Source organism: Ornithodoros turicata, chromosome 6 (genome assembly GCF_037126465.1).
Source record: "Ornithodoros turicata isolate Travis chromosome 6, ASM3712646v1, whole genome shotgun sequence".
Lineage (NCBI taxonomy): Eukaryota > Metazoa > Arthropoda > Arachnida > Ixodida > Argasidae > Ornithodoros > Ornithodoros turicata.
Genome location: NC_088206.1, coordinates 57,062,144 through 57,087,792, shown reverse-complemented (window position 1 = coordinate 57,087,792; position 25,649 = coordinate 57,062,144). Strand labels below are relative to the sequence as shown.

The following is a 25,649-nucleotide window of genomic DNA, read 5'->3' as shown; positions in this document are numbered from 1 at the left end:
TCGATTACTGTAACGGCGTTACTTGTAACGGCGATACGTACAACACTGCTAAATAGCGGTGCAGTATCGCACTCCTTTTCCGCGCCGGAGCCGCCGTTCGGTGTCCGCGATGGGGCCGATCGTGTCACGTGGTTCCCCCTTCTAAGAACGCGCCGTCCATGTTGAGTCCCCTCCATCCAAAACCGGGTTCCTCGGTTGCGAGATGGCTCGACTGCGCGCTGTTCTGTGGTGGAGAAGGCGGAGATTGGCGTCCCGTTGCTAGTCGATGCAGCCGCGCCGGACCCAAAATGGCGGTCTCGCTCGCCGGCGTGGCTGAGTGTCGCTGTTCGGTTCCCTATTTAGTGACTCTAGGGACCACTACTGAACTTTTCAACAGGTTGCAAAAGAGGGGACTTCACGACATTACCGCCAGCAGGCGCCCTTGGCGATGCTACTCCCCATTCATCATCATGTAAATAAAGTTGCTTTTGTTTTGTAATTGACGCACCTCCAACTTTTGGCAACAACCCCCGTACTTGCGACTCTGAATAAACCACTGACTGCGGTAAGGTCTCCATACTGCTCATCTTTGCCGGCCTTTGACCCGTTTCTCCATTGCGCCGTAGAATATTTGCAATTTCAACTTCAAAATACTGTCTGATATTTTTCTTTATGGTTGTTTCCCCTTGTCACGTGGCCTGATGAGCCAGGGATTCCTCAACGCCCCGACGACACTGGAGAAGAACTGTGTGTCACCCGACCAATGGGCTGACCAAGTCGCTTAATCGGTTTTGGAAAACACACATTTATAAGCAACCAACAAGGAAATGATCACCTATAGATCACTAGTTGAACAGGAGATAGGAAGTTGTTTAACACTACTACTGTCGGACGTATAAAAAGAGTAAGGAACTAAACTTGCGATATGTTGCGGACGGCTGTCTTTTTTTTTCTCGACCAGGAAAAAGATCTGCCATATACCTTGTTGAAATTCTTCCAGATTACACTGCACTGATATGTACTGCTAAGTTGTGTGACGGTTCAAGCAGCCGCATGGCTCATAAATTCGGATAAGTTTTGGGGTCTGGGCTCTAGCACTCTCCGGCAGTCCGGCATTACATGTCACATGCAGTCTCTAAGAAGTGCTATAGCAATTACGTAGCAATAGGACGCATACGCATACACAACGCATAGGACGCAAACGCATACGTAGTAATAGGAGACAAAACGGTCTTTGCCTGTGACTGTTTTATCGGATACCCGAGAAAATGTAAGAGCTGTGGCAATTTATGCCGGAGCTCAGTAACGTCTCGCAGGGGATTGGGGGGGGGGGGGGTCTGTTGTTGTTGGTGATGTAACTGCTTCCCGTAGTCGGCCACGCTTATGCGGGCAATGTTACGACTATCGCAGGGGGGGGGGGGCAGTGCGTCCTTGGCCGGCTTCACAGGGAACTGTACCGACATTTTTCTTAAAGCGTCTGAGGCTACTCTGTGGCCAGTGCTAGATACGAAGAGGCCGTCGACCAATGCCAAATGTGGCTACACGCACGTGAGTGCTATAGCTTCTCGTGCACAGTTGATCGGAAAACGCGACGAAGAACACGGATGTTTGCGATGTCTTTGAAGCGTCCGAAGTCCGTTGGATCGCTTGAGTCTGAAACAGATCGACATTACGTCCATCCTGGAACACAAGGGCGACTTGCCCGGCCATCACGGTCGTTCAGCTGCAGTACAAGGGAGTCTGATAGCTCAGAGTCATCTCTGTCTTCGCACTCCCAGCCATTACAAGGTAACGTTAGAACCATCATAGAGTCTAAGACGTCAGAAACAAACATTGAGAACAAACCAGCCATCGCACGTCCATCGAAGTCGTCGTCCCAACCGCTTCCACAGGAGCCAGTGATATTCGAAGGGTCCATGGGCAGTCCATCTGGCCCGCAAAGCCCTTCCCTTGAGCGTAGTGCGAGCACCGTTTCCAGTCTACACTTCGAAGAACCCGAAGAGCTCGAAGGAAGTCAATCTACCATCTACGGGCATGGCTCATATCAGCGCATGACACTCTTTTGCTGCGTGCTGTCCTTGGTGGTCCTTGAGTGCCATGGCCTAGCCTTCACGGTGATCGCTCGCGGAGTCGACTTCTGGTGCAAACGACCCGCCGCATTCCAACAAATTACCGTAACGGAGTGGAAGAACGTTGCCCTTCCATTGGAATCCGATGGGAGCTACAGCCGTTGCAACGTCTACGACCATCCGTTTGGCCCTAACAAGACATCCATGCCATGTTCCGCCTGGGAATACGAAAGCTCTTACCGCACAATCATCAGCACGTGGGACCTGGTATGCAGCAGGGAGTGGCTGCTGTGGTACGCGGCAGTGACGTACCTGATTGGAGCGGCGATTGCAGTGCCCTTTACGGGTATGGCTGCCGATCAAATTGGACGTCGTCCGGTTGCTTGTATCGCCATCGCTGTCATTCAGATCGCTGGTCTGGGAACCTGTTTCACTTCCAACTTCACACTTTTTGTATGCGCTCGCTGTGTCGTGGCAGGATGCTCCAGCACAATATTCGTCACCATTTTCGTCCTACTGCTCGAAATCACATCTGCTGAGCATCGTATGCTTTATTGCATTACTTCAGCATCACTAGGAGTCGGCATAGCAAGCATCGTCCTCGTTGTGCTACAGGAGTTCACCATTCCCTGGCGCGCCCACCAGGCTGTTTTCATGGCTCTCACGGTGCTCCTGGTCACCGCGTTCTACATGATCAGCGAATCTCCACGGTGGCTTCTCGCAACGTGCAATTTCCGCAGCGCCGAAAGAGCGATTCTTTGGGCAGCGAAAATGAACAATATTCGGCACGAGATGGTTCGGACACGTTACTCGAAGTTGAAGATGGAAATACTCAAGAAGGAGGATTCCCTGCGAGTGACGCCCATCTACCTGTTCACCTCCCCGCTGCTGCGGGTGCGATGCAGTTTACTTTTCTTCACCTGGTTCGGTACAGCGTTTTCGTTTTACGCACTCAAAATGACGACCGTTGTACAAGAGAAGTGGTGGGCAAGTATCGCCAGCGCAGCTGTTCCAAGCCCACTCATCGCCATAGCTTATTTGGCCATAAACAGAGGAGGCTTGAAGATCACGCTGGTTGCGACCTTCGGGTTCTTGGTCTGTTGTGGCGCTGTGTTGGTCGCGCGCTACTCTTCGAGACTGCTAAATCTCACCAACGCGGTTGTGGTGGTAGCCAGAGGAGCCACATATATTGCGTTGACGGCGAATCACATTTACACGGCTGAACTGTTCCCGACTATACTGCGCAGCCTTGGCGTCTGCACGGCGTATTCCTTCGGTGGAGTGGGAGGTGCAACCGCTATAGCGCTGACCGCATCGCAGGACATCATATCGCCGCACATGACGATGGCACTGCTCACAGTTTTAATGTCATTTGCGGTATTGGCGCTGCTGCCATTACCGCGAAGCCATTCTCAACCGCTACTCAACACCATGAAGGACCTAGAAAGACTCGACTGCAGGAGATATTTTCAAGAGACATTACCGGAGCATTTCTGTAGAACGTCACCGAGGAGGCTCTGGTCTCTGGAGTCCTCACATGCGTCTCGAACGACAACGCGTGCCAGGTCTGCAGAATCAATCGAGCAATTTCAGCCATCTCTATCGATATCTCGTACCTCGAATAGTAGATTTGAATCGGTAGCTAGACTACCTGTTGGTGGCAATCCATCTACCTCTCGAAGGCATTCGGCACCCCGCCTTAATAAGCGTCCTGGACCATCACGTGAGAGATGCTTGTCTGTGTGAGTTCCACGTGGCGCTACTTTAGAATGACATGATAGGCATGAGGTTTATTAGCCTGTGATGAAAATAAACTTAACATATATTTCAGGAAATTAATTTGTTGATTCACTGCCGGCATGTGTAGCCAAGAACAACTTTCATCGCCAGAGGTGATACTCTACCCCATTGCTGGATGGTGATGTGGGAAATGAGATGAGCCCCTTCAAGGATTGATTTCAGAAAGGTCGAAAGAGCTTTGAGCGCAGAGCATTGGTGGGCTAGATTCGGCAAGGGACCAAACAATTTTGACAGGGAAAAGGGGCGATAGTCCTGCTGACTAAGAGACCCGGAGAGTGCGATTCGGCAACGTTTGTACTCTGGGCAATGAAGAGCGGTAACGCCACTGAGCTGTAAAAGCCACATATTGAGTCGCGTCCGATGAGTTAATGCAGCATCTTGACGAGAGGTGTTTCATGGCATGCGGAAAGCGGGCGTTTGATCAACTCTGCTCAGCATAGGTAGGGGGAGAATGTCTGTTGTCCATTGGCGGGAAGCCAGGGGTGTCACGAGGGGTCGCTGAATGGAACGACGGTCTCCTCTCAGCAGTGCAATACTGGTCCGTTTCCGATACGAGAGAGCTGCTCCTGCGACGCTGTCGGCCTGCTGATTCCCCACACGACACCACAATGGGCTGGAGAACCAACCTGTAGCCTGCTTCGTACCCGGGGTGGTAAGCCATTAACACATCCGTGACTATAGGGGTGCGGATGACCCTCGTATTTTCAATAGTTTGCAATGTAGATTTTGAGTCAGTGAAGGCTGCCCATTCCCGCGGGATAAAATCAACGATGTGCTGCAGAAAGAAAAGGATGGCATAGAGTTCCGCAGCTGTTGATGAGGTTGGATGAGAAAGGCGTCGTCCTTTCACTACGCCTTCGGATGGGATCACGAATGGCGAGGCACACTGGCCGTTCCTGGATCCGCAATCTGTGTATGCTGCTGTAGACGTAGAAAACTTCTCGTCTACCAGCGCATAAAAATGGGCTAGAAGGACTTGGCGGGAGGGGAACCTGATCTCTTCTTTCCAGAAGGGTCGGAAGGCTTACGAAGGTCGGTGGTACCGGTAGAACAGGAAGTTTCCGGTGGTGTTACGTCCTTAGCTACGAAGCCTATGAGACTCTGACGTGTCCTCTGCGCTACTCGATAGAAGTCGGCTTCAGGGCGGTATCGAATTTTCCTGAGGAACGGGTGACGGAGAATGTAAGCACGCAAACGCAGGAAGTGACGAGCCGTTTCACGTTCACGTAGAACCTCAACCCAGAGTTCACCAGCTTCAGCCAGGACTTGCCGTGTTTCAGCCATTCTTGGTACTCCAAAGCGACGAAGGCTTCGAGCAAAAAGGGTCCGAAGGGTATTTAATGATGTTGTTAAGATCCTGTGCAGGATGGGAAGGCTGTAAAGCACGGTCGCCCTCACCAACGCCGCGTGAACTGCGAGCAGTGAGCGCTGATCACAGCCCCATCCTGAGCCAGAAATATGTTAAATTTCAGGGAGCCATCGCTGCACTTTGGTTTCTGGTTTCAGGTTTTATTTACTCTTTCTGAGTTTCAGTGAGTTACAAATGGGTCTGTGAGGGCGTGCCCTGTATAACAGTCCCAGCAGTAGATACACAGACGTACATGAATATAACAAGCCTTGTGGGAAAGAAAGAAAGAAAAAAAAAGACATTGACAAACAATTGACAAAAATACATTGACAAGGAAAGTGAAACATTATGGTGCAACCTGTAGTAAGCAAAGAGCATTACCGATATAGATAAAACAATTGCATAAGTCATATCAAGGGTGTCTTATGCCAAGAAAGAAAGGAGGAGATCATTACTAAATCATACAGCTTTCGTGTCCCACTACCTTTGTGATAGATATAGACGGGAATATCTCTTCAATTGAAAAAAGGAAGACATGGTTCTGATATGCAACGGTAGGGAATTCTATACCTTGGAACCAAGCAAAGACATCGAAAGTATTCCATAATTTGTACGTGAAGAAGGAAGTTGAAGCATGTCAGGCTGATGACGTAGGTTGTACAATGTATGAACACGATTGAGAGAGATCAAGTGGTCCGTGATAGCCCCATGGATCAACTTGTACATGAAAAGTGCGATTTTATGCTTACCAGGAGAATAAATATCTTGTACTGACAAACACTGAAAGGCAAACGCTATTGATTCGCAAGGGGGTATTAACAACATTATCCTCAGGGCCCTCCTTTGGTAGTGTAAAATAGGAAGAAGGGTGGAGGGATAGGTCGGCCCATAGACCTCCAGAGCGTATACGAAATATTGGAGTGGACTAGAGCATGGTAAACCATTAGAAGCGCCTGGATAGAAAGAAATTGTCTTAACTTAGAAAGTGCGAACAAAGCGGAGGTGATTTTGAGTCGGACAAACTCAACATGATCATCTCATGCTAGGTTTTCATGTAAAATAACGCCGAGAAATTTGACTGAAGACACTCTGCTGAGAGGGCGGCCTGCGAAGTATAGTTTTTCCTGGTCTAGGTCCAAATATTTTTGTCGGGGGCGAAATATTACGTATGAAGTCTTGTCAATATTTGGAACCAGTTTGTTGGCAGAAAGCCAGATGGAGAACCGACGTAAAACGTTATTTGCCTTTGCAAACAAGCTCATAGTGTTAGATGCGTCAATAAAAATGTTAGTGTCGTCTGCGTAAAGGAAACAGTCTTCATGTAGGTAATCATGGAGGTCATTAACATAGATAAGAAATAGGAAAGGTCCCAAAATAGAGCCTTGAGGAGAGAGAGAGAGAGAAATACATGATGACGATGATATGGGGATGATGGGGAGCCTTGAGGAACGCCTGTTGCCAGTGCTCTAATGCAAGAATTAGAGTTGCTGAGTGATACGTATTGTTTCCGGTTTTTCCAAATAACTGGTCAATAAGTTCAAAGCTAAGCCACGTATACCGTACCTCTCAAGTTTTTTAAGCAGGATCTGATGATCTATTAAATCAAAAGCTTTTGTCAAGTCGATAAAGATGCCCATGGTAACTAGTTTTGCTTCGATATTACGCTTAATCTTTTCGGTGGCACTTACCAACGCTAAGGTTGTGGATTTTCCCGGGCGAAAACTGAACTGGAATGAATGTAGTAATTTATGTTTTTCGAAAAAGAATTCAAGCTTCAGGAGCACTAATTTTTCGAACACCTTACTAATAGACGGAAGTATGGATATAGGACGATAATTACCAGCCATTGTCCTGCTGCCTTTTTTTTGTAAACTGGAATAGCCTTAGCAATCTTTAACAAATCCGGAAAAGACCCCTGGGAAAAGATATCGTTTGCAAGAGTCGCCAATGGTGCAGCGAGCAAATGACCAAATCTTTTCAAAAGAGCTACCGATATGCCATCGTGGCCACATGAATTTGACGATTTCAGTGTCTTAATAATGGAAAGTACTTCACAAGGTGTAGATGGTCCTAGGAAAAGGCTATGTTTGTTTACAGGAGGTAACGGAAACGTTTGCGTAAACTCGGTCAGCTGAGGCACGCTTTTCGCAATGCTGCAGAAGTAATCGTTAAACTCCTCTGCCACGGCAACGGGACTGGTTAGAAGTTCGTCATTGCTTAAGAGTGAGATAGCAGTATCAGCCTTGACATTCCTTTTCGACAGGATGCGATTAATCCCGTTCCACATGGCTTTGGGGCTATCATTAGCGTCAGCGATAATTTTGGAGTAGTAGTTCACTTTTGTTACTCGTAGAACATTCCTAAGGGTATTATTGTATTTATTGTATCTCAGTCGTAAATTAGAATTTGACGGTGAACGCCGTAGCTTGATGTACAAGTTATTTGTTTTATGCTTCTTAGTATTGCCTTCGTAACCCATGGTTGTCGAATCGTGTTACGCTTACTAGGCGCAGTACTGGAAGAGCTGGAAGTACTGGAAGTAATTTAGTTTCGCGGTCACGTCTGTGTGCAAAGAGAAATACCAGGACATCTGACTTAGACGACGTTCTAGGGATTCGTAATTAATGTGGGTGCGTCGGACGCAATCAGGGCCAACCTGTACAGACTCCTTCGCGCCTACATAAATCATTTCATGGTCCGTTATATCACATCCTGCAACACCATATATCAGGTTATCAGCGGGGATATTTGTCAGTACATGGTCGATGAGAGTTCCATGTTCAGGTCTTCCAAAGCGAGTTACTGAAGTGATAAGTTGCTTGAACCCGGAACAAGCCAAGATATCGTTGTAATCTAACACAGCTGAATTACTTTGTAAGAGATCGATATTAAAATCTCCAACTAGAATCACGTTAAATCTATGTTGGCACAAGAAATGCAGCGTCGTATCCAGTGCGTCCAAAAATTCCATTAAAATCGAGTCCGGTGATCTATACACTACGCCTATGATTAAAGGACGGTGAGCGAAGGTGCAAATGGCAGGAGGACAATTGGGTACCTCTATAAACAAAGATTCTACAAGCTGGCAGCAAAATGAAATGTCGGTCCTCGCTGTGTAGGGTATCCCAGAGCGAATATAAAGGGCAACACCACCATGTTGCCTGCCGTCTCTATGACTGAACTCAGCCTCGTAATTTGCAATATTAAAATAGGCTTCACGCTCCCTTTGCAGCCATGTTTCGGTTAGTGCAAAAAACGACAGCTTATTTTCCAGCAACTGGATTACTGTTTTTATTTCATCGAAATGCTTTCCAAGGCTTCTATGTGCTTAATGTGGAGAGCCCAGCGCAGGTCCGAGTCGAGTACCACACCAACGAAGTCATGGAAACGTACAGGCTCAAGTTTCTCGGTACCATCCCATAGATGCTCCATGGATCCGGTTCTCGACCTAGTCTCTACAGTCCAACATGCTCGTGCTTATCGGCGCCTCGTCGTATTGGTTTTCTTGGACATCAAGCGCGCGCATAATACCGTCTCGCACATTTGTGTGCTGCACGCCTTGATCTTTTTGGGGTATCCGGTTGACTCTTCATCTGGCTCCAAGACTTCCTTACGAACCGAACTGTCGCTGTCAGTACATCCCAAGGTCAAAGTCGTAACCATCCTGTTCATCAAGGCGTCCCCCAAGGAAGCATTCTGAACTCAACACTTTTTAATGTGGTAATGGCCGGCCTACAATTGATAATTAATCGCAAAGTGTCGTTTTCCGTGTGATGCAGATGACGTCGCCCTGTGTACAGCAGGTAAATGACGTCCAGCCATTCAGCGCCGCTTGCAGCTGGCTGTAAATAATGCCAATACGTACTTCACGCAGCTTGGGATGGACCTTTCGCCCGAAAAGTGTGTAGCCATGTAGTCATGTACCCCTAAGATAATGCTGAAGACTGTATAGGAGGTGGTGAGTTCTCATACTTCCATCGGCTGTGCTGTCTGAGGTTTTCCCTGGGTTTTCCGGCACACTTTCCAGGTGGATGTCGGCACAGTTTTCTCTCAAGTCGGCCCAGGACGTATACTAACCCCCATGTCTTCTACCCCTTCCTGTTGTCCTCCCTCCATCTGTACGTCACGTATAGAGAGCGTTGTTATCTTTAAAAATGTCTCTTCAACAGCGCTAAGTATGTCTTGAGCTAAAAATGTATTATATCACTCTGACGTTATGTACATGATATGTATATGTTTGGAACCTTGCAGTTCATGACAGAACAGCTGGCGGGTCAGCTGTTTCGGCTACTCGGTATGGCATACCCAGACAATCATTTGAGATATTGCTGCGCCGACGCCGACATAAAGACAGACATCAGTCACCGAAGCTTTAGCGTACTTGATACGACTTCTGAGTTCTGACACTCCAGAAAGGCGCTGCAGCTTCTAGCTTGGACCACGCATGACGAAATATGATATAAGACATACGAAGTTCACGTGAATGTAAGTTCTACCCTTGGATTCTAGTGCAATGCTTTCCGTGTAAGCTGTCATCGCAATACTTTTGTCTTCAACCCTCGTTTTTGACTTGCCAATGGTCGTTACCATCACAACACCGCTGGAGATGCCAGAAAACGAATATGGACAATGTAGGACTTCGGTCCATACTGTGAGCCTCATCGGGATATTTTCACCAAACCACCGCTTGCAATGTGTTGGAGTATTGCCTCTTGCGATGAAACATCCCACTGATAATCATCAAAATAAAATGCTGTTGTTGTTGTAGAAAAACGAAGTTTAATGTTACAGAGCGACAAACTCCCAAGGCTCACGACCCTCAAGAAAAGAACGAATATGCTGGTTGGTATTCTCAGGGCACTCGCGATGTGCCCAATGTCCGACATCTGGAAGCAGTTCCAAGCGTCCAGACGTCCACCGCATGCTCATACGTGCTAGACGTGAAGACAGGGCCGTATCATTTTCGCCCCAGATGATGAGTGTAGGAACTTGGATACTGCCAGGCCTGGTGCTGCCCAGATTGAAAAAGTTGGCGCGGTAGTAGTTCATTGCGCTCTGCAGCACGCCTGTAAGAAGAAGATGAATAAAAATAATAAATAAGAAAAGATACGTACATCACTTTCATACGAAAAGCTCCCTATAAAAGTATATATTTTTATACGCGTTGCGCAGTTGTCTTGTGACATAAAGCTACGAACTGTTATTATTATTATGCGCGTTGCTTACCTGCCCCAACAACACCGAATATCCTCTGGATGTACGAATAATGTCCTATCGGATTCGTACGTCCGATGGATATCTTTATTTTAATATTTTATAATATAAATATAATAAATATATTAATATTATATAAATATAATAATATTATATAAATATATAAAATATAATAATATAAATATAATTAAATTTAATATTTTTATTACTTATTAGAGAGTTTTAGGAAACTGTTGATAACGTTGCTTGCGACGAACCGTAGCAACCGGAACCAATCAGATAGAATTCTGGGTCACACACGACTGCGATTGGCTCCGATAGGCACGATAACGTTATCAATTCGGTTTGCTAAAATTGTCTATTATATTTATTCAGAAAACGTTTAAGGACTGTTCTTGCCGTTATGGTTACGAATGAGTGCCTAAGTACAGGTGCACTCGGCTATTGGATGTGTGACTTGTAACATGCCGACAAGTCATGTACCAAATAAACAAGGAAATAGCAGTAATACGTGGTTGGTTACATACAGGGGCGGACCCAGAATTTTTCCGAGGAGGGGATCCAGCCATGGACAGCATGCTAGATAGGAGATCTAGGGTCAATCAAAAATATGTGGAGACAGAAATTGAAGAGGGGATCAGGACATCCCGATCCCCCCTCCCCCTAGATCCGCCCCTGGTTACATACTGAGGGTTCCCTAAGCTGTGGCTAAAATGCGAGCAAGCTTCTGACTCAGATCCGTAACGAAAATATATAGTAGTGCTTCTCAAGACGTTATTTGTTGCCTATATGCGTCCTACCGGTTCGTCGTCTCAGCCTTTTCTTGTCGGGCTTCCTTCTTGTTCTTCGCGATTGAGTGCAATTAATTTGCAAGCTAACAAAAAGGGCACGGTTTTATATTTACACTTCTTGTGCAGCGCCTCTCTCTCGCGACATTGAAGCCTAATATCTCGTTTTTCTACCTGGTTGCGAGAACGTGTACTTGAGGGCTTCCAGCTCTTCGGAACCATATCCTTTGAGACCCACATCCATGAACTGAAAGTCGTTTCGCTGAAGTAGCCATCTAGCCATCATAGGGAACTGGAAAGCGACGATGTACCTAGCGGAAGACAAGTAGCCATAATGTTTGTACGTTTTCAACAGCGCTTGTCGGAATTACACTGTACACAGCTGCTAAATACGATGCCTACGGTCACTCTGTTCTTCGTCTAATCGATGCCAGTCAGCAACCTATACCGGGACAACAAAATAGTCTCGAACCCACACCTCTGTGATTGCCGGTCAGGTGTGTTACCAATTACACTACGCAGACATCGCGCTCTAGTCAGCTGCATCTTCAGACCATTGCTTGGGCATTGGTGAGGCTTAGTTGTGTTGTCGTAACCGTTCGTTCACCCTCTGCGATTTACGTAACAAAATAGTATTCAATTCTTCAATTACCATGACCGTTTCATCTGGTCCAAGCTAGAGCAGAGCAGTTCAGACATGGCTTGTGGATGTGGAGCGTTTATGATGATGAGATGATGAACGAGAGCAGGGTAAAATGCTGCCAGCGACCAGGCCACGATGCCACCCCAGTCGTGGCCCACCACGACTGCTTGACGACCTTTTCCTATAGGAGAGCATGCCGTCTATCTCATTATGCAGAAGTACAAAACATCCAGCCGAAAAGTTTCTGTCCCTGCAGCCGTTCACAAAATCATGCGGACACTCCACCGTGATTTATGCTGTGGTAAACAGAAAAAGGACGCCTCACAGAAAATGTTGAAAGATGGAAGTCACTGAAAAGGTTAGCCAGCTGTAGGACTCGAACCCACATCTTCTGGGTTACTGGTTCAGGGCTCTACCAATTGAGGTGTTTCAGGCGAGGTCTCGATACCAAGGGCTCTGAAACGATGTTTCTTCCACAAAAGTCCCTAGGATGGAGATCACAGAGTGGAAAACATATCGATATGCTGCGGGCCAGTCACCAAGTACTTTCTTGAGGTCTTGTTGTCGTGTCTGTCCAGAACTTCACGACTTGCTGCGAATCGCTCGCAGCTACGCAGTATGTGTGTTTAGTGTCCTCTGGCGCTCCACACTGAATGCCGTCTGGCGAGGGAACCATGCCGATATGGTGTATAGAAACGCGCGGCCGTGGGGAATGTCCAGCCGGAATCTGTGCAGTAAGGATTCCAGTGGTCTGGGCGCCCTTGACGGTATTCGATATGTGAGGTGGGGATCTATCCTGTGGAACAGTGACGTCGGTTTCCTCACGTTCAAGCAGTCACGTTTTATCAGTCGGGTTTGCAGAAGACCAAGAACACGTTTCGCGTCGGGTCTGGTGAAATAGACTTTCTGTGTGGGCACAAGCTAGTGAGTGTGCAGTGCCAGACGCTCACTACTTGGTGTGTCAGCTTAGCTCAATTGGTAGAGCCCTGGACCGGTAATCCAGAAGATGTGGGTTCGAGTACTACAGCTGGCTAACATTTTCAGTGACTTCCATCTTTCATCATTAATTTCTTAGGCACTTGAGGCTTTGTATGTATTTGTCCTTTCTATGTGTTCCAGCCTCAGAACATCAGTTCTCTCGTGTACAGAAAATGGGCTCGCTCAACGAAGCGTGTGAGCTGATACAGCACTTGACATCCACCTTACCACGTCTGTGGATTCATTTCGCTCACTTGACGTTTTCGTGGCGATCGTTAATAAAATAATAAATAAAAAAACATTAAAAAGCGCGAAACTTTTTAGCGTGATTTATGTGAACCATTTATCCACCTAATACAACAGGGAGTAGCAAACCGTTGATAACGTGGCTCCCGTCAAACCCGTACCAACCGGAACCAATCAGTGGATACGATTCTGAGTCACACACGACTGCGATTGGTTCCAATAGACACAATAACCTATCGTGTTACGATCTGCTAAAATTGCCTAATAAGTCGGTCGGGCGCCGGAATGTCCAAGCCTGTAGAAGTTGCACCACGCATTGGAAGTTCCTCGAACGTGAAGTGCAGGTCACTCCACAAAATGCCGGTTACGATGAAGGCACAGCTATCGCGCTCGCTCGTCATCGTTTTATATAAAATATCTCACGATCCGCGCAATGAACGCACACGAACATGATAAAAGTTTTTTTGTCAAAACCTCGCATGATCCGTTCACAGCATGGGTGTACCGAGAGGTGGGGGGGGGGGGGGGTAGAGGGACCGGGCCCCCTCTGTAGCTTCAAGGTGACTTGTGACCGCACTTTTCTATATCGAGGTCGTCATGATTCTTCTCAGAGGTTCACCAGAACACCCGCACGGCCAGCTGCGTCCGTCTCCAGGAAAAGAGATGAGGGGGTTGCACGCTTTGCCCCCTGGAAGCACTCCCCCCCCCCCCAATTGAAAAAAATCCTGGGAACACCCATGGTTCATAAACCTTTAAGCACGTTCGCGGAGCATCAGCAATCGAACACGCGCTGGACGTCCTTCGCAGAAGGCAGTAATTCAATTTGTCATTCAATTCATTGCTGCGGCTTCTGAGACCAGAATTGACACGAGTGCCACATCCTGCCTAATAGTAACACTCGCGATTCCCAGGGTTTTCTTCCCTTAGATTCCTTGGGTTTATTTCCTTGGGCAGGGCCCAGTCAGGCACAGCAGGATACCTTTTGCGGAATCCACAGGGCTTTTCGGCACGAAATAGAGTATATTCGGACACCAGTGACAGCAGACTAAGCACGTCGATGTTAGATACTGCGACATTAGATATTAATCGCAGCAGATTTGACTATTAATAAGAGGCCACAGCCCCTACACTGACAGGGGCGGAAGATATATGCACTTATCTAACACGTATCCAGAGACAACAAGGACATTCCACTTTCATGATGGCTTATATCGTTTCAGTCCGAGTGATATAGTATCCCTGTTTTCAGTATCGCCTGATGGTTGCAATGGTCATCGCATTGCAATTCGTCAAGGGGCTGTCAGCATTCTGCTACGAAATTTTCTAGTCTAGTTTATCGTTCTCTTCCCAGCCCATATATCTGCTTCGTTGTCTTCTTTCCATTTTGTTTGTTTGCTGTAAAAAAAGAAAAATATGGAGATGTTTGCCCAACTCACGGCTCACGGACGGCATGGCTGTGATGGCATATTCATCTCTGTTCGTATTACAGATAAGATGTCTCTTGATCTGCTCGGCGTGTCTGCCTTATCCATCGGAACTACCAGCGCGCCGTATGCTTCCTGCGTCACGAACAGTCAACAAGTTTTCATCTGAGAAGCACGACGTCCTCTGTTAACAATGGGATAGACCAACAACATATAAGCGACTGCAAGACAGCGTTTCAACTGGGCACGGCACGGCTGTGATGGCATATTCATCTCCGTTCGTATTACAGGTTGGTTCATTTGACCGTGTTAAGTGTTGTAGGTCGAGCAACTTGTATCTAATTGCTGTGTCGTGCCCTCCTGTCATTCTGGATAAGTTAGTAGGTGTGTCAGAAGTGTGTCTTGCGCTAATTTTGCGTGGATTGATTCTTTTGGGAGGGGATGTTGAAACAAATCCCGGTCCTAGATATATTAAGCCTTCTGAGAGTGCGGAGGGACCGTCAATAGCCGAAATGTTTAAGCGCTTGGAAGAAGGCCAGGCTAAAATGCTGAATGAATTTGACGCGATCCGCATGTGGCAAGAAAACGTAAATGATCGTTTGACCAAGATTGAGAGTGATTTTTCACACATTAAACCTGTTACTAGTGAATTGGATAACCTGAAAAAAAAAAAAAAAAAAAAAAAAAACAGTAGAACACTTTGAAAGCTTCGTGGACGAACTAAGGCAACGCAATGACGACCTTGAAAACAGGCCAAGACGGTGTAATCTTTTTTTTGGTCTGGAAGATAGGGGCAGCGAAACTTGGGAACAGTCTGAAAGCCCGATAATTGAACTTTGTGTTTTTAAACTTGATATCTCTTTGGACACGTTAGCGATAGAAAGAGCACACAGAATCGGTAAATATCAACCGGGCAAGATACGACCCATAATCGCGAAATTCTCTTCTTTAAGAAAAAACAGGAAATCTTGTTTGCCAGCAAGAAATTGGCTGAGACACCTTACACGATAAAGGAGGACTTTTCATCTAATATACGATATCAGCGAGCAAAACTAGTAGAGTATGGAAAGACACTTAACAAGCCGTTTAAGTTGCGCTACAACAGACTGTTTGTAAATAATCAGGTATATATGTACAGCGTACGTGAGAGGGAAGTTGTAGAGCAACATTGACAGTTACCCAGGAAAAATGTTTTTAAGCCTAACGTGCCTCTGTCTGTCCTGGTTGTAAATTGTCGAAGTCTGAGGAACAAGGTACTCGGAGAACAAGGAGCAGTCTAAACAAGGACAACGACACAAGAAGACACACAAACAGAGGCTCCACTATCAACAAGTTTTTACTGAACAACACAAGCACATTTATAACCAATGGTAAGGACGGGAAAAGGGGGCAAAACGGAAGACACGTGGGGCCATATAAACACGAGGAACAATCAGATCTAACTACTCACTTCCAGCCTTCAGTCTGCATTCCAAGAACCCAAACTCCTCCCTAGTTAGCGATATTGACGGCTCACTGACACATTTATCAGACCCATACTTCATTATCAAAAAGGCCTCGAAAATTTCTCTTTCATTTTTGGAGTTAAATCGTCCTCTAATCTTTGTTCTCGGAAACTCCGGAACGCAACCGCAGACCCTGACGTGTTCATGCAAGGTACCCCCACCCGTCTTATTTACACAATTCTTATGCTCCATTAGGCGTTCATTTAGGCACCGGCCAGATTGGCCCACATAAACCTTATCACACGAAAGTGGGATTTCATACACAATAGACCTTTTACATTCCACAAGAGGACACCTATGCTTCTTCTCGCACTCTAGTGATACCTGTTCTTGATTCGTTAACCTAACGAGTGAAGATAGCTTAGAAAAAGACTTAAAAACTACAGGTACACCAAACCTTCCTGCCAATTTTTTTAAATGATGCGACGTTTTATGAATATATGGAATCACACCCGGTCTTCCTTCCATTCTTATATGGGAACTCTTTAGACCATTAACCTCTGTAAGCAACCTGCGAAGGATCATCAGCAGTACCTGCCGAGTTAACCCAGCTTCTTCAAGGCGGTTCAACTGTAGCACTACGCTTTCAGACATGGTATGCACACAAGATTTCTGGAGGGCCTTCCTAACACAGGTCAATCCTATCCCATTTTTTACTACTTTTGAATTGTTCGGAATGGTTCGGAATGGTTCGTTTTGAATGGGAACAAGGTATTCTGAATTTATTGGTCTTATTTCTTCGATTCAGCCATCAATAATTGTTGGTACGGAGCCGTGGCTCCACGAAAACATTAAGGATAGTGAGGTTTTTCCAGCTGGGTTTTCTGTATATCGTAAGGACAGGCATGGGCATGGGGGAGGAGTATTTGTGCTTATAGATGAGCGGGTCAAAAGTCGCAAAATTATCACTATTGAAAACTAAATTGAAACTGTGTGGTGTCAGATTGAGTTAAATAACAAGAAGACGTTAGCAGTTGGGTCCTTCTACAGACCACCTAACTGTGATTGCACCGTTATGCAGACTCTAAATGATGTTCTTGTGTCAATTAGCAGTGACTACTTATTACTGTGTGGAGGTTTTAATCTACCTGGCATTAAGTGGTCTGAAGGTGTTGCCGCTTCTTTCCCGCGTGACGCATTACCAGGCGGGCTAATTTCAAGGCTAAAAGCGATTCTTATACTACAATGATCAGGCCGATTTTAGAATACGCCTGTACAGTATGGGATCCTCACGAAGTTACATTGATTCAAAAACTTGAAAGGGTCCAAAACATAGCTGCAAGAATGGTATTCAACTGTATGCCCGAAATAGTGTGCCCGAAATAGTGTGACTGAATTAAATGCAAAGTTGGGGTGGGATACCTTTATCACTGAGAAGAAGGCAACTGCGACTTAAAGTTTTGGGTGATATCATAAATGACAGGACTGGTATTTCTAAGGATTTGTATCTGAGCCCTCCTACATTTATCTCACCAAGATTAGACCACCACAGGAAGTTGAGGCTATAACTATATACGACTGGAATTACAGTGTACAGGAAAGCTCATAGACTAAACTTCTCTCCTCGTTCATACACATACAAAAGACATACTTTTACTTTTAATAATGGAAAGAGTACTGATTGGGTTAATGAAAACTGTGTTCGGCAGTGAAGTGTATCAGTTTTAGTTTCGTTTTCTCAGCTTTGACGCGTGTGATATTGCTGTGATTGCTGTTATGTTCATGTTCATTTGTTTGTTTTTGTACCCCCGCTATACTCTATGCCGCAAGGCGATGTAGCGTAACAAGCATAAATAATAATAATAATAATAATAATAATAATAATAAAAAACTCTACATCGTGCAGGCTACTCCAGCACGCGTATAGTGTGGCGAGGTCTCGTTATCAAGGACTCTGAAACGATGTTTCTTCCACAAAACTCCCTAGGAAGGAGATCACAGAGTGGAAAACATGTCGATATGCTGCTGGCCAGTCACCGAGTACTTTCTTGAGGTCTTGTTGTCGCGTCTGTCCAGAACTTCACGACTTGCTGCGAATCGCTCGCAGCTACGCAGTATGTGTTCAGTGTTCTCTGGCACTCCACATTGAATGCCGTCTGGCGAGGGAGCTATCCCTATATGGTGTAGAAACGCTCGGCCGTGGGGAATGTTCAGCCGGAATCTGTGCAGTAAGGATTCCAGTGGTCTGGGCGTCCTTGACGGTATTCGATATGTGAGGTGGGCACCTACCCTGTGGAGCAGTGACGTCGGTTCCCTCACGTTCAAGCAGTCACGTTTTATCAGTCGGGTTCGCAGAAGACCAAGAACACGTTTCGCGTCGGGTCTGGTGAAATAGACTTTCTGTGTGGGCGCGAACTGGTGAGTGTGCAGTGCCAGACGGCCAGCTACTTCATTGCCGCAAATGCCCAAGTGGTATGGTATCCACTGTAGCCGGATGTCGTGCCCTTTGCCAAGAGCTTTCGTGCGCGGGGCGATGATATATCCTCTACCACAAGTGAAAGGCTGCTGGTTTCCTTCGCTGTACAAAGTGCGGTCAGGACACTTTTAGAATCATTGAGGAGATGGAGTCTATGACATAGTGGCGACATACTTATGGACATATGGCTCTATAATATATATATGGCTCTATAAGGCTCTCTTCTTGGACCACTTCTTTTTTTAATATACACCAATGACCTGCCTAACTGTGTCCCCTCATCCGTCCGTCTATTCGCATCTGCGTCATCTACAGCGAAATCACTAACAATTCTGACAAAAATAACCTACAGTCTGATCTAGCACAAATATTTGCCTGGTGTACTCAATGGGGCATGGAGCTTAACCTCCATAAATAAAATAAAAAAACATATGCACGTGTCTAGGTGGCAGCAAGATGTCAGCCATTGCTACAGCATTAACCATATCCAGTCCGTAACCACTTAACAAATATTTAGGAGTGTTACTAACGACTGACCTTTCTTGGAAATCCCACATTGAATATGTCACTAACAACGCCAACCGCACCCTCGGATATATTAGACTAGGAAGAGATCCTAGCTCGGTTCACGGTTTTTTTTGAAGATCTGTTCAGGACTGAACGGCAAGGACAATGGCCCCCGCCTAGTGCAGAGGGTTTTTGTGCATATCTTCCTCAAGTGCCGACAGAGTACCACACCCTGCTTACAGTACCAGTCACCGCCTATGAAGTATACGAAACCATCCAAGTCATGAAAACAGGATCGGCTCAAGGGCAAGATGGGTTTCCCACAGAGTTCTGCAAGTCTTTCTGGCCGGTTATAGGAAAGGATCTGGTAGCCCTGTTGAATGAAATTCTAACACCTGGTGCCATGCCAGCTTCTTTCAAACGTGGCCGAGTGATTTTGTTACCAAAAGAACGAAACAGTGATCCATCAGACCCTGGCGCGTGGAGGCCAATTACGCTCCTGAACGTGGACAGCAAAATTCTGAGCACAGTGCTTGCCAGGAGGTCTTCCGTTTGTCATAAGCCCTTACCAGACATGTGGAGTGCAAGGTAGAAACATCTTGATATCTATATGAACTCGCGGGGCCAAGCAGGTGTTTTGCTGTCCCTGGACCAAAAGAAGGCTTTTGAGAGAGTGGAGCATGACTACCTTCTGTGGGTGCTGCAGTGTTTTGGTTTTGCTGCAGTGTTTTGGTTTTCCTCCCAAGTTCACTGAGTGGGTGAAAACCCTGTACAGCGATATATCTTCAGAAATCGTCGTCAATGGAGAAGTATCAGCCCCTTTTAGAGTCACAAGAGGGGTCAGGCAAGGATGTCCGCTGTCCCCCATGCTTTTTATAATCAGTCTCGAGCCATTTGTCCGTAATGTTGCGCTATCAGCACGCATCAATGGGTTTCCTCTTCCTGGGACTGGAGAAGTTAAAATATCAGTCTATGCGGATGACATCGTTTTATTTCTAAGGGACAGCAACAGTGTAACACACACGTTCGAGATCTTTCGGCACTATGGGAAACTCTCAGGAGCCCAGCTGAATTTACAAAAGTCAAAGGCGCTTACGGTGGCGGGTTTCAGAGAGCCACTTCCTCCAGACATATCATACACCCCAGAAATAAACACCCTGGGCGTGCTTTTCACACAAGCCGGAGCAAGTGAACGAAACTGGATCGTGATATTGGAAAAACTTGCTGGACAAATTGAAGTGGCCCAGCAGTTCAATTTCTCTTTCCAGGAACGGGTGTTCTTGATCAAGTCGGTGTTCTGTAGCAAGTTGTGGTACACTGCCCGCATCATGTATCCCCCAGCCAGAATCACAGCTAAAATCAACTCTCTTGTATTTCGTTTTTTTTCTGGAAGGGAAGAAAACACCGGTTGCCACGGGACATCTTGCGATGGCCTAAGTCAGAAGGTGGCTGGAGCTTTCTGTGCATTGAGGTGTATTCCTCTATCTTTGCCATGAAAGGAGTACTGCACATTCTGGATCGAGTTGACTCCCCTGCTCGGCCGCTGGTCCTGTACTGGCTAGGACCAACCAGGAGCGTACTAGTGCCGCGTGGACTCGGAAACAGATGTCCGGCAGCTGAAAAACCATCATTGACTTACAAGAAGGTAGTTCAGCAATTTAATCGTTTACAGGAAGCTGTGCCTGATCCGGACCCTCGACTCGCCTCAGGTTCTCGCATATGCGAAGAACTCTTCCACAAAAAAAAGCATCGAACAAGGTGACAATCCAATACTAAAAGAACATTTGCTCACTGCACCCTCGTTTATCTCATCGCGTATTGATCATCAACATAAGGTGGGAATACCGCTCTGCAAGACAGATTTATTATCTAACTCTTTTGTACCCCGAACAAGTTTGGACTGGAACCATCTTCCGTCTTCAGCGATATGTATTAATCCAACCCATTTTCAACTGTGTATTTGCTAATCTCATATAACCACTCCCCTATGCAGTGCTTGGCCCTGAGGGTATAAATAAATAAATACAGAATTCCATATAATTCTGCTGCGGTGCCGATATTGGGTGGGACAAACGAACGGAGTGTTGAATACCGCAGCTCGGGAATGTAGGCTATAGAAAGCGCAGGTTCACCCATTCGGGGTGGTTGGCGCGACCGTAAAGATCTGTTTGACTTCACTGTAGTTTTCTATAGATTATAGGGTAAGTTGTCTCACGATTTGAGGACCAAGTAGTCTTCTTGGATGTTAAGCCTGCACTCCTGGAAAAAAAGGTAGATTTTTCTACCCATCGCTGTAGAGCTGTATTGCAACCACATTTCTACTAAAACCAATTTTACCTTTTGGGTATAACTGCAGAGTAGAAACAAACTACAGAGCAGAAACTGTCGTTCCACCTGTTTGGTTAGGAAGTTCTACCCTTTTTTCTTAGAGCAAACGTGAGAGATCGGAGCAAGAAAAAGGGAGAAGGCGCACGTGGATTGGTCCGAAATGGTAGAAGTACTGTCGTTCTACCAGCTTGGGTAGGAAGTTCTACCGTTTTTTCTTAGAGTGTGGTATTTCCACAGTTACAGCTGGTTGTCTCTGGGTCCATGGTGGGCACAACGCCGTTGGGTATGAGCTACGGGTTGGAATTTCGCGCCTGAGAGGCATGACACACTCATGGATACCCGAATGAGGTCGGCGGTGAATTGCGAATATTTGCGCTCGTCTCCTGCGACATGTTCCGAGATGGGTGTAATGTCAAAGCGCTTCTAATAATAATGGTGCTGTGATGTTACACGTAACGTTTGTCTGCCCAGTGTGGCGACATGTTGCACGTGCCGTGGAGTAGGACTGCGGATAATTTGGACCACCTGAGGTTGTTCTGACGTGCGCCGGAAATCTCCGACACACGGTGCTGGAAACAATGTTTACCTCGCTCACGTTGCTACCGCCCTCGGCCGGGATCGAACCCGCGATCTTGAGCTGAAGGCACACCATGAGGGACGTGGAAGTGGTACGCCAACACCTGCCGAATACCCAAGGCCAAGCCTACACTCTAAAAACATAGGTGGTGGTGTTGGTGCTCGTGAAAGGGCTCGCTGTTGTGGGCCTCACAGAGGTGGGCAACGTCACGACGGATGCCCTGGGGGAATGTGCATCCTGGGCCGACTTCTTAGGGAACTGTGCCGATATATGTCTGAAAGCGTCTGAGGAAAACCATAACTTATCGCTGCTGATTCGAAGAGAAGGGGAGGCGTACGCCTTTTTGTGTCAATTTGGGAATATGATAAGTGTCACAAAAAAGGCGTACGCCCCCCTCTCTCTTCGAATCAGAAGCGATAACCCGTGACAATGGTTGACCGCATAGCACAGCGTGCTATGCGGTGAGGTTACTTTTAGAGTGTAGAGCTACGTGTGGCTTCCCGTTGTGTTCTACAGAGATAATAGACATTTCTTTAGTGATTCATACCTAGTTTTTCAATGAGACATCTAATGTCGTGCACCAGCAATGGCAGCTTGTACGCTGCGACAGATTCAGGTTTTGATGACTCTCCACAGCCCCTCATGTCTGGGGCTACAACCCTGTAATGATATTAATAATGAACTTGGAGTTGGAGTTGGACGGACTAAAAATAATACGGAGAGGTTGGACTTATCGGCCACAGTTCATGGTGGTTGTACATAAAAAAAGCTTTGCATGCATTTCCATGCGTTCGGAAGCGTTACCAGTAATCCTTCTTGAATTCCGGAATTTGTTTCTGCCAGGTGAACCAGAAGTCAGGGAACCCATGCAAGAATATCATCAACTGGCTTTTCGGATCTCCAGCGGACACGTAGTGCAGTGTGACGTCCTGGAAATAACAACTGCCATGTAACTCGCCCTTGATGGTTCTAAACGAGTGCAAAGTGAAAGACGGCAAAAGTCGTCTATATTTCGGCAGACACCGTACAGTTTCCCATCTGAAATGCCTGGCCCATTGAGTCAATGCCTACGGCTATAGTACCTAAGGAAGGTGACCTTGTCCGAGTCCGGCTCTAGATTGCACTGGTAGTAAAGTAGAATGTCGAATAATTGCAAGCATCACAAACTGCGAACGAAAAACACAGAAACTATGGGTAGCTTCGACATGTGGTCCTGCGATTGCTCTAGAGCGCCCCGGCAAGACACTTTGTCTTGCTGGATAGAACGAGCACTCTCTTCACTCTCTTTTCGAGAACTTGTCTCCGACTGTAAGATACGGCAGGGTTCCGGTCACGTGATCTGTGCCACCGACCGAGGACCGGTACAAAGAAGTCCAGTGTCTACAGAACGACGGATGGATTCCCGTAGAAAGGCAGGCATCCGATGAAGTACATATCATGACTGGCACGGTTGGTTACCTCTTTATATAGTACTGCGTTTAGTACTGGATTCATAGCGTCGTCGGAGAATAATAACAATAAGGAAAATAACAATGCTTTTGCCTCCCACTGTGTCTTTAGTGAATGAGTCCAGTTTTCCAACGAGTCCCAAAGTGCACTATGGCCTATAACGATAAGAAAGCAGAGGCATAACAATTACCGTGCGCTGTTATCATGGAAGCTGCGATAAGGTGCGCTAAACTTAGTGTTTGTATATTTTGATATCAGTGCAGGCGACTGCCAATGATGTTTACCGTTATTCTGCAATGCTCCGTGAGGTGCCGAAGAAGAATTCCGTTTACTCCAGCAGAGTTACGGAATCGTACAAAAGGACAGAATGAGCAGTTGCAGTGTTATATTGCGAAATGTACTATTTTATGAATACTCTTCTTCGTGGAGTGATAAACCATCAGAACGCAAAGGGAACTTAAGCAGGCCCGTCCAAGCGTGAACGTCCAAGTGGCCTGTGCCAACATCACCACTAGGAGCAACAACATTGCGACTCAGAGAGACAACTATGATACGCATTGAATAATAATAAAAAAATTTCGAGACACAATTAGAGCTTTGCGCGTACAGCGATTTTGGTAAAAGCTTTTTATTTCACATGCCCAATCAAAGGTCACCTACAGGGAAATACTTGGTTGAACACTTGTACCCTTGTACCGTTGTACCCCTGTGTCATCTCTGGCCCGCATGGATAATCGGCCATACTCCACCGAAAAGGTTCTTGGGTGCTGGCCCGGAAATCAGCTCATACCTGCCATACGCGCCCTTGTGCAATTCCTCGTCTCGACGGACCTCTTTGACACTCTGTGACGCTCTTTGTTTTTTGTGCATTGAGATTTCACACGTGAACTCCCCTACACTGTTGCTTTTGGTGCCGCATCCACCACGCTACAAAAGTTTATTTATTGTCCATACCTTAAGGGCCAACTGAGCACCATGCTATATTCCATTGCTATATGCTATTGTCCCACGTTATGCCTCTCCAACTCTTAATCAACTACCTATGATGAATGATTGCCGATGAATAAATCGCCCTACTTCCTGCCTTCTTCCACGGGACACGCTTCAAAAATTGTACAAATACCGTAACTCGCGTGTGGTTTCCTGCTGTCTTAGTTGTTTTCGTTCACGCCGCTCCTGTGAGAGTATCTTTTTCCTCTTCCCCTTCTCAACATTGAATATTCTTCTCCGAAGTAGTTTGGCACTGCGGAGCTGAGCAGTGCTGTTGCTGTTTGAGTTCTGTAAGCCGGGAAACTCCATTGCACACAAGTTGCGGCAGTTACGGGTCAGCGCGAAATATACCTGTCGTCTGCTGTTACATCATTCATGGAGTGCTTCTGCTGGGGACCGCTAGGTGTCGAGCAGCAAGCTGGAGAGGCGACTACTGAGTGTAAAGAAGAAGAAGCAAACGAAGAAGCAGAAGGACAGTAAGAGGAGGAGGAGGTGTACCATGCATTTCCTTTGCCCTTTACCGTAATTTTTGCTTTCTGAAGCGGTTTTATAAATAAATGCGATACATGCGATATTCCATGTTGTGTTACTCGCTTCACTTCCTAGCGTGACGGTTGATTGGTCGGTGACGTGTTGTTGCCAAGAGATTCGCCTAGTGGTCAGTTCCATCATCATAATCATATCACCATCACCACCTTTGCCTGCTGGTGCGGCGGTGTGTTGCCCCGGGGGACCATGCGTCCCTGGCCAGCTTCACACAGGGAGCTGTGCCGGCATTTGTCTGAAGAAAAACGAGAGAAAAAAAAAAGGACTCCGGACAACACAGCCTGTGCCAGGATTCCAATCCGGGTCACCTCCCAGTCTCAGCGTGGAAAATCATCTCATAGCCACTAGCCATACCACCTAGCCACCGGAAGTTTATTTTAGGTGAACTTTCGCGTGAACGTCAATACTGAAATCCTTTCTCGGTTTACATGAGGCTCAAGTAAAAGACAGGCATAATGCACTGTGCAATCCGCAATTCTAAATATAAGTAAGAGGCCACTTACGTCCAAAGTGACGAAGTCATGCATGACTTCAAGATCCAGATCTGTCATACACGATGGAGGACTTTTGCGCTCTTTTCGCTTTTTCCTCTCTTCGAAAAGCGAGCTTACACCGACACGAATCAACACAATTAAGGATACCAACAATCCAACAGCAATAAAAGCGGCAAACTTCACGAGCCGTAAGCACGACATGTTCGATGACATTTCGGTGTTGACGTCAAGTGAGAAATCAACGGCCAGCCACTCGTGACATCGATGCTACTTCTGCAGTTGCAGAAGCGTAGCGTTAAGAGTAACACGTGAGCGCCTTGATTGCCACACATCACAAAAAGATGGCGC

The 25,649-nt window shown here is 46.5% G+C and overlaps 2 protein-coding genes and 2 long non-coding RNA genes across 4 annotated transcripts; 3 read left to right on the top strand and 1 right to left on the bottom strand.

Annotated features, from left to right (window-relative positions):
• The first annotated feature begins 1,547 nt into the window (after positions 1-1,547).
• LOC135396782 (uncharacterized) lies at positions 1,548-10,263 on the top strand. Its single transcript, XR_010423527.1, has 3 exons — positions 1,548-1,767; positions 9,448-9,681; positions 9,988-10,263. It is a non-coding gene; the product is annotated as an uncharacterized LOC135396782 (long non-coding RNA).
• On the top strand, positions 1,779-3,959 carry LOC135396779 (solute carrier family 22 member 7-like). Its single transcript, XM_064627940.1, has one exon. It carries the CDS (start codon positions 1,896-1,898, stop codon positions 3,792-3,794), a length of 1,899 nt encoding a protein of 632 aa, XP_064484010.1. The 5' UTR covers positions 1,779-1,895; the 3' UTR covers positions 3,795-3,959.
• Positions 9,953-25,604, bottom strand: LOC135396780 (epoxide hydrolase 4-like). The gene is made up of 6 exons (XM_064627941.1): positions 25,311-25,604; positions 22,627-22,751; positions 22,370-22,482; positions 11,851-12,022; positions 11,373-11,509; positions 9,953-10,262 (listed from the first exon to the last, which is right to left on the bottom strand). The coding sequence occupies exons 1-6, from the start codon at positions 25,512-25,514 to the stop codon at positions 9,982-9,984; spliced, it is 1,032 nt and encodes a 343-aa protein (XP_064484011.1). The 5' UTR covers positions 25,515-25,604; the 3' UTR covers positions 9,953-9,981.
• Positions 14,533-23,860, top strand: LOC135396781 (uncharacterized). The gene is made up of 2 exons (XR_010423526.1): positions 14,533-14,779; positions 22,666-23,860. It is a non-coding gene; the product is annotated as an uncharacterized LOC135396781 (long non-coding RNA).
• Positions 25,605-25,649: the final 45 nt, after the last annotated feature.

Excerpts from the sequence above, each read along its gene's own strand:
- LOC135396779 (XM_064627940.1), top strand. The coding sequence starts at position 1,896 with ATGGGCAGTCCATCTGGCCCGCAAAGCCCTTCCCTTGAGCGTAGTGCG.
- LOC135396780 (XM_064627941.1), bottom strand. The coding sequence starts at position 25,514 with ATGTCATCGAACATGTCGTGCTTACGGCTCGTGAAGTTTGCCGCTTTT. Across the intron at positions 11,510-11,850 it reads GACCAGATGAAACGGTCATG|GTACATCGTCGCTTTCCAGT; the intron begins GTAATTGAAGAA and ends GTCTTCCGCTAG. Across the intron at positions 10,263-11,372 it reads GTACACGTTCTCGCAACCAG|GCGTGCTGCAGAGCGCAATG; the intron begins GTAGAAAAACGA and ends TTCTTCTTACAG.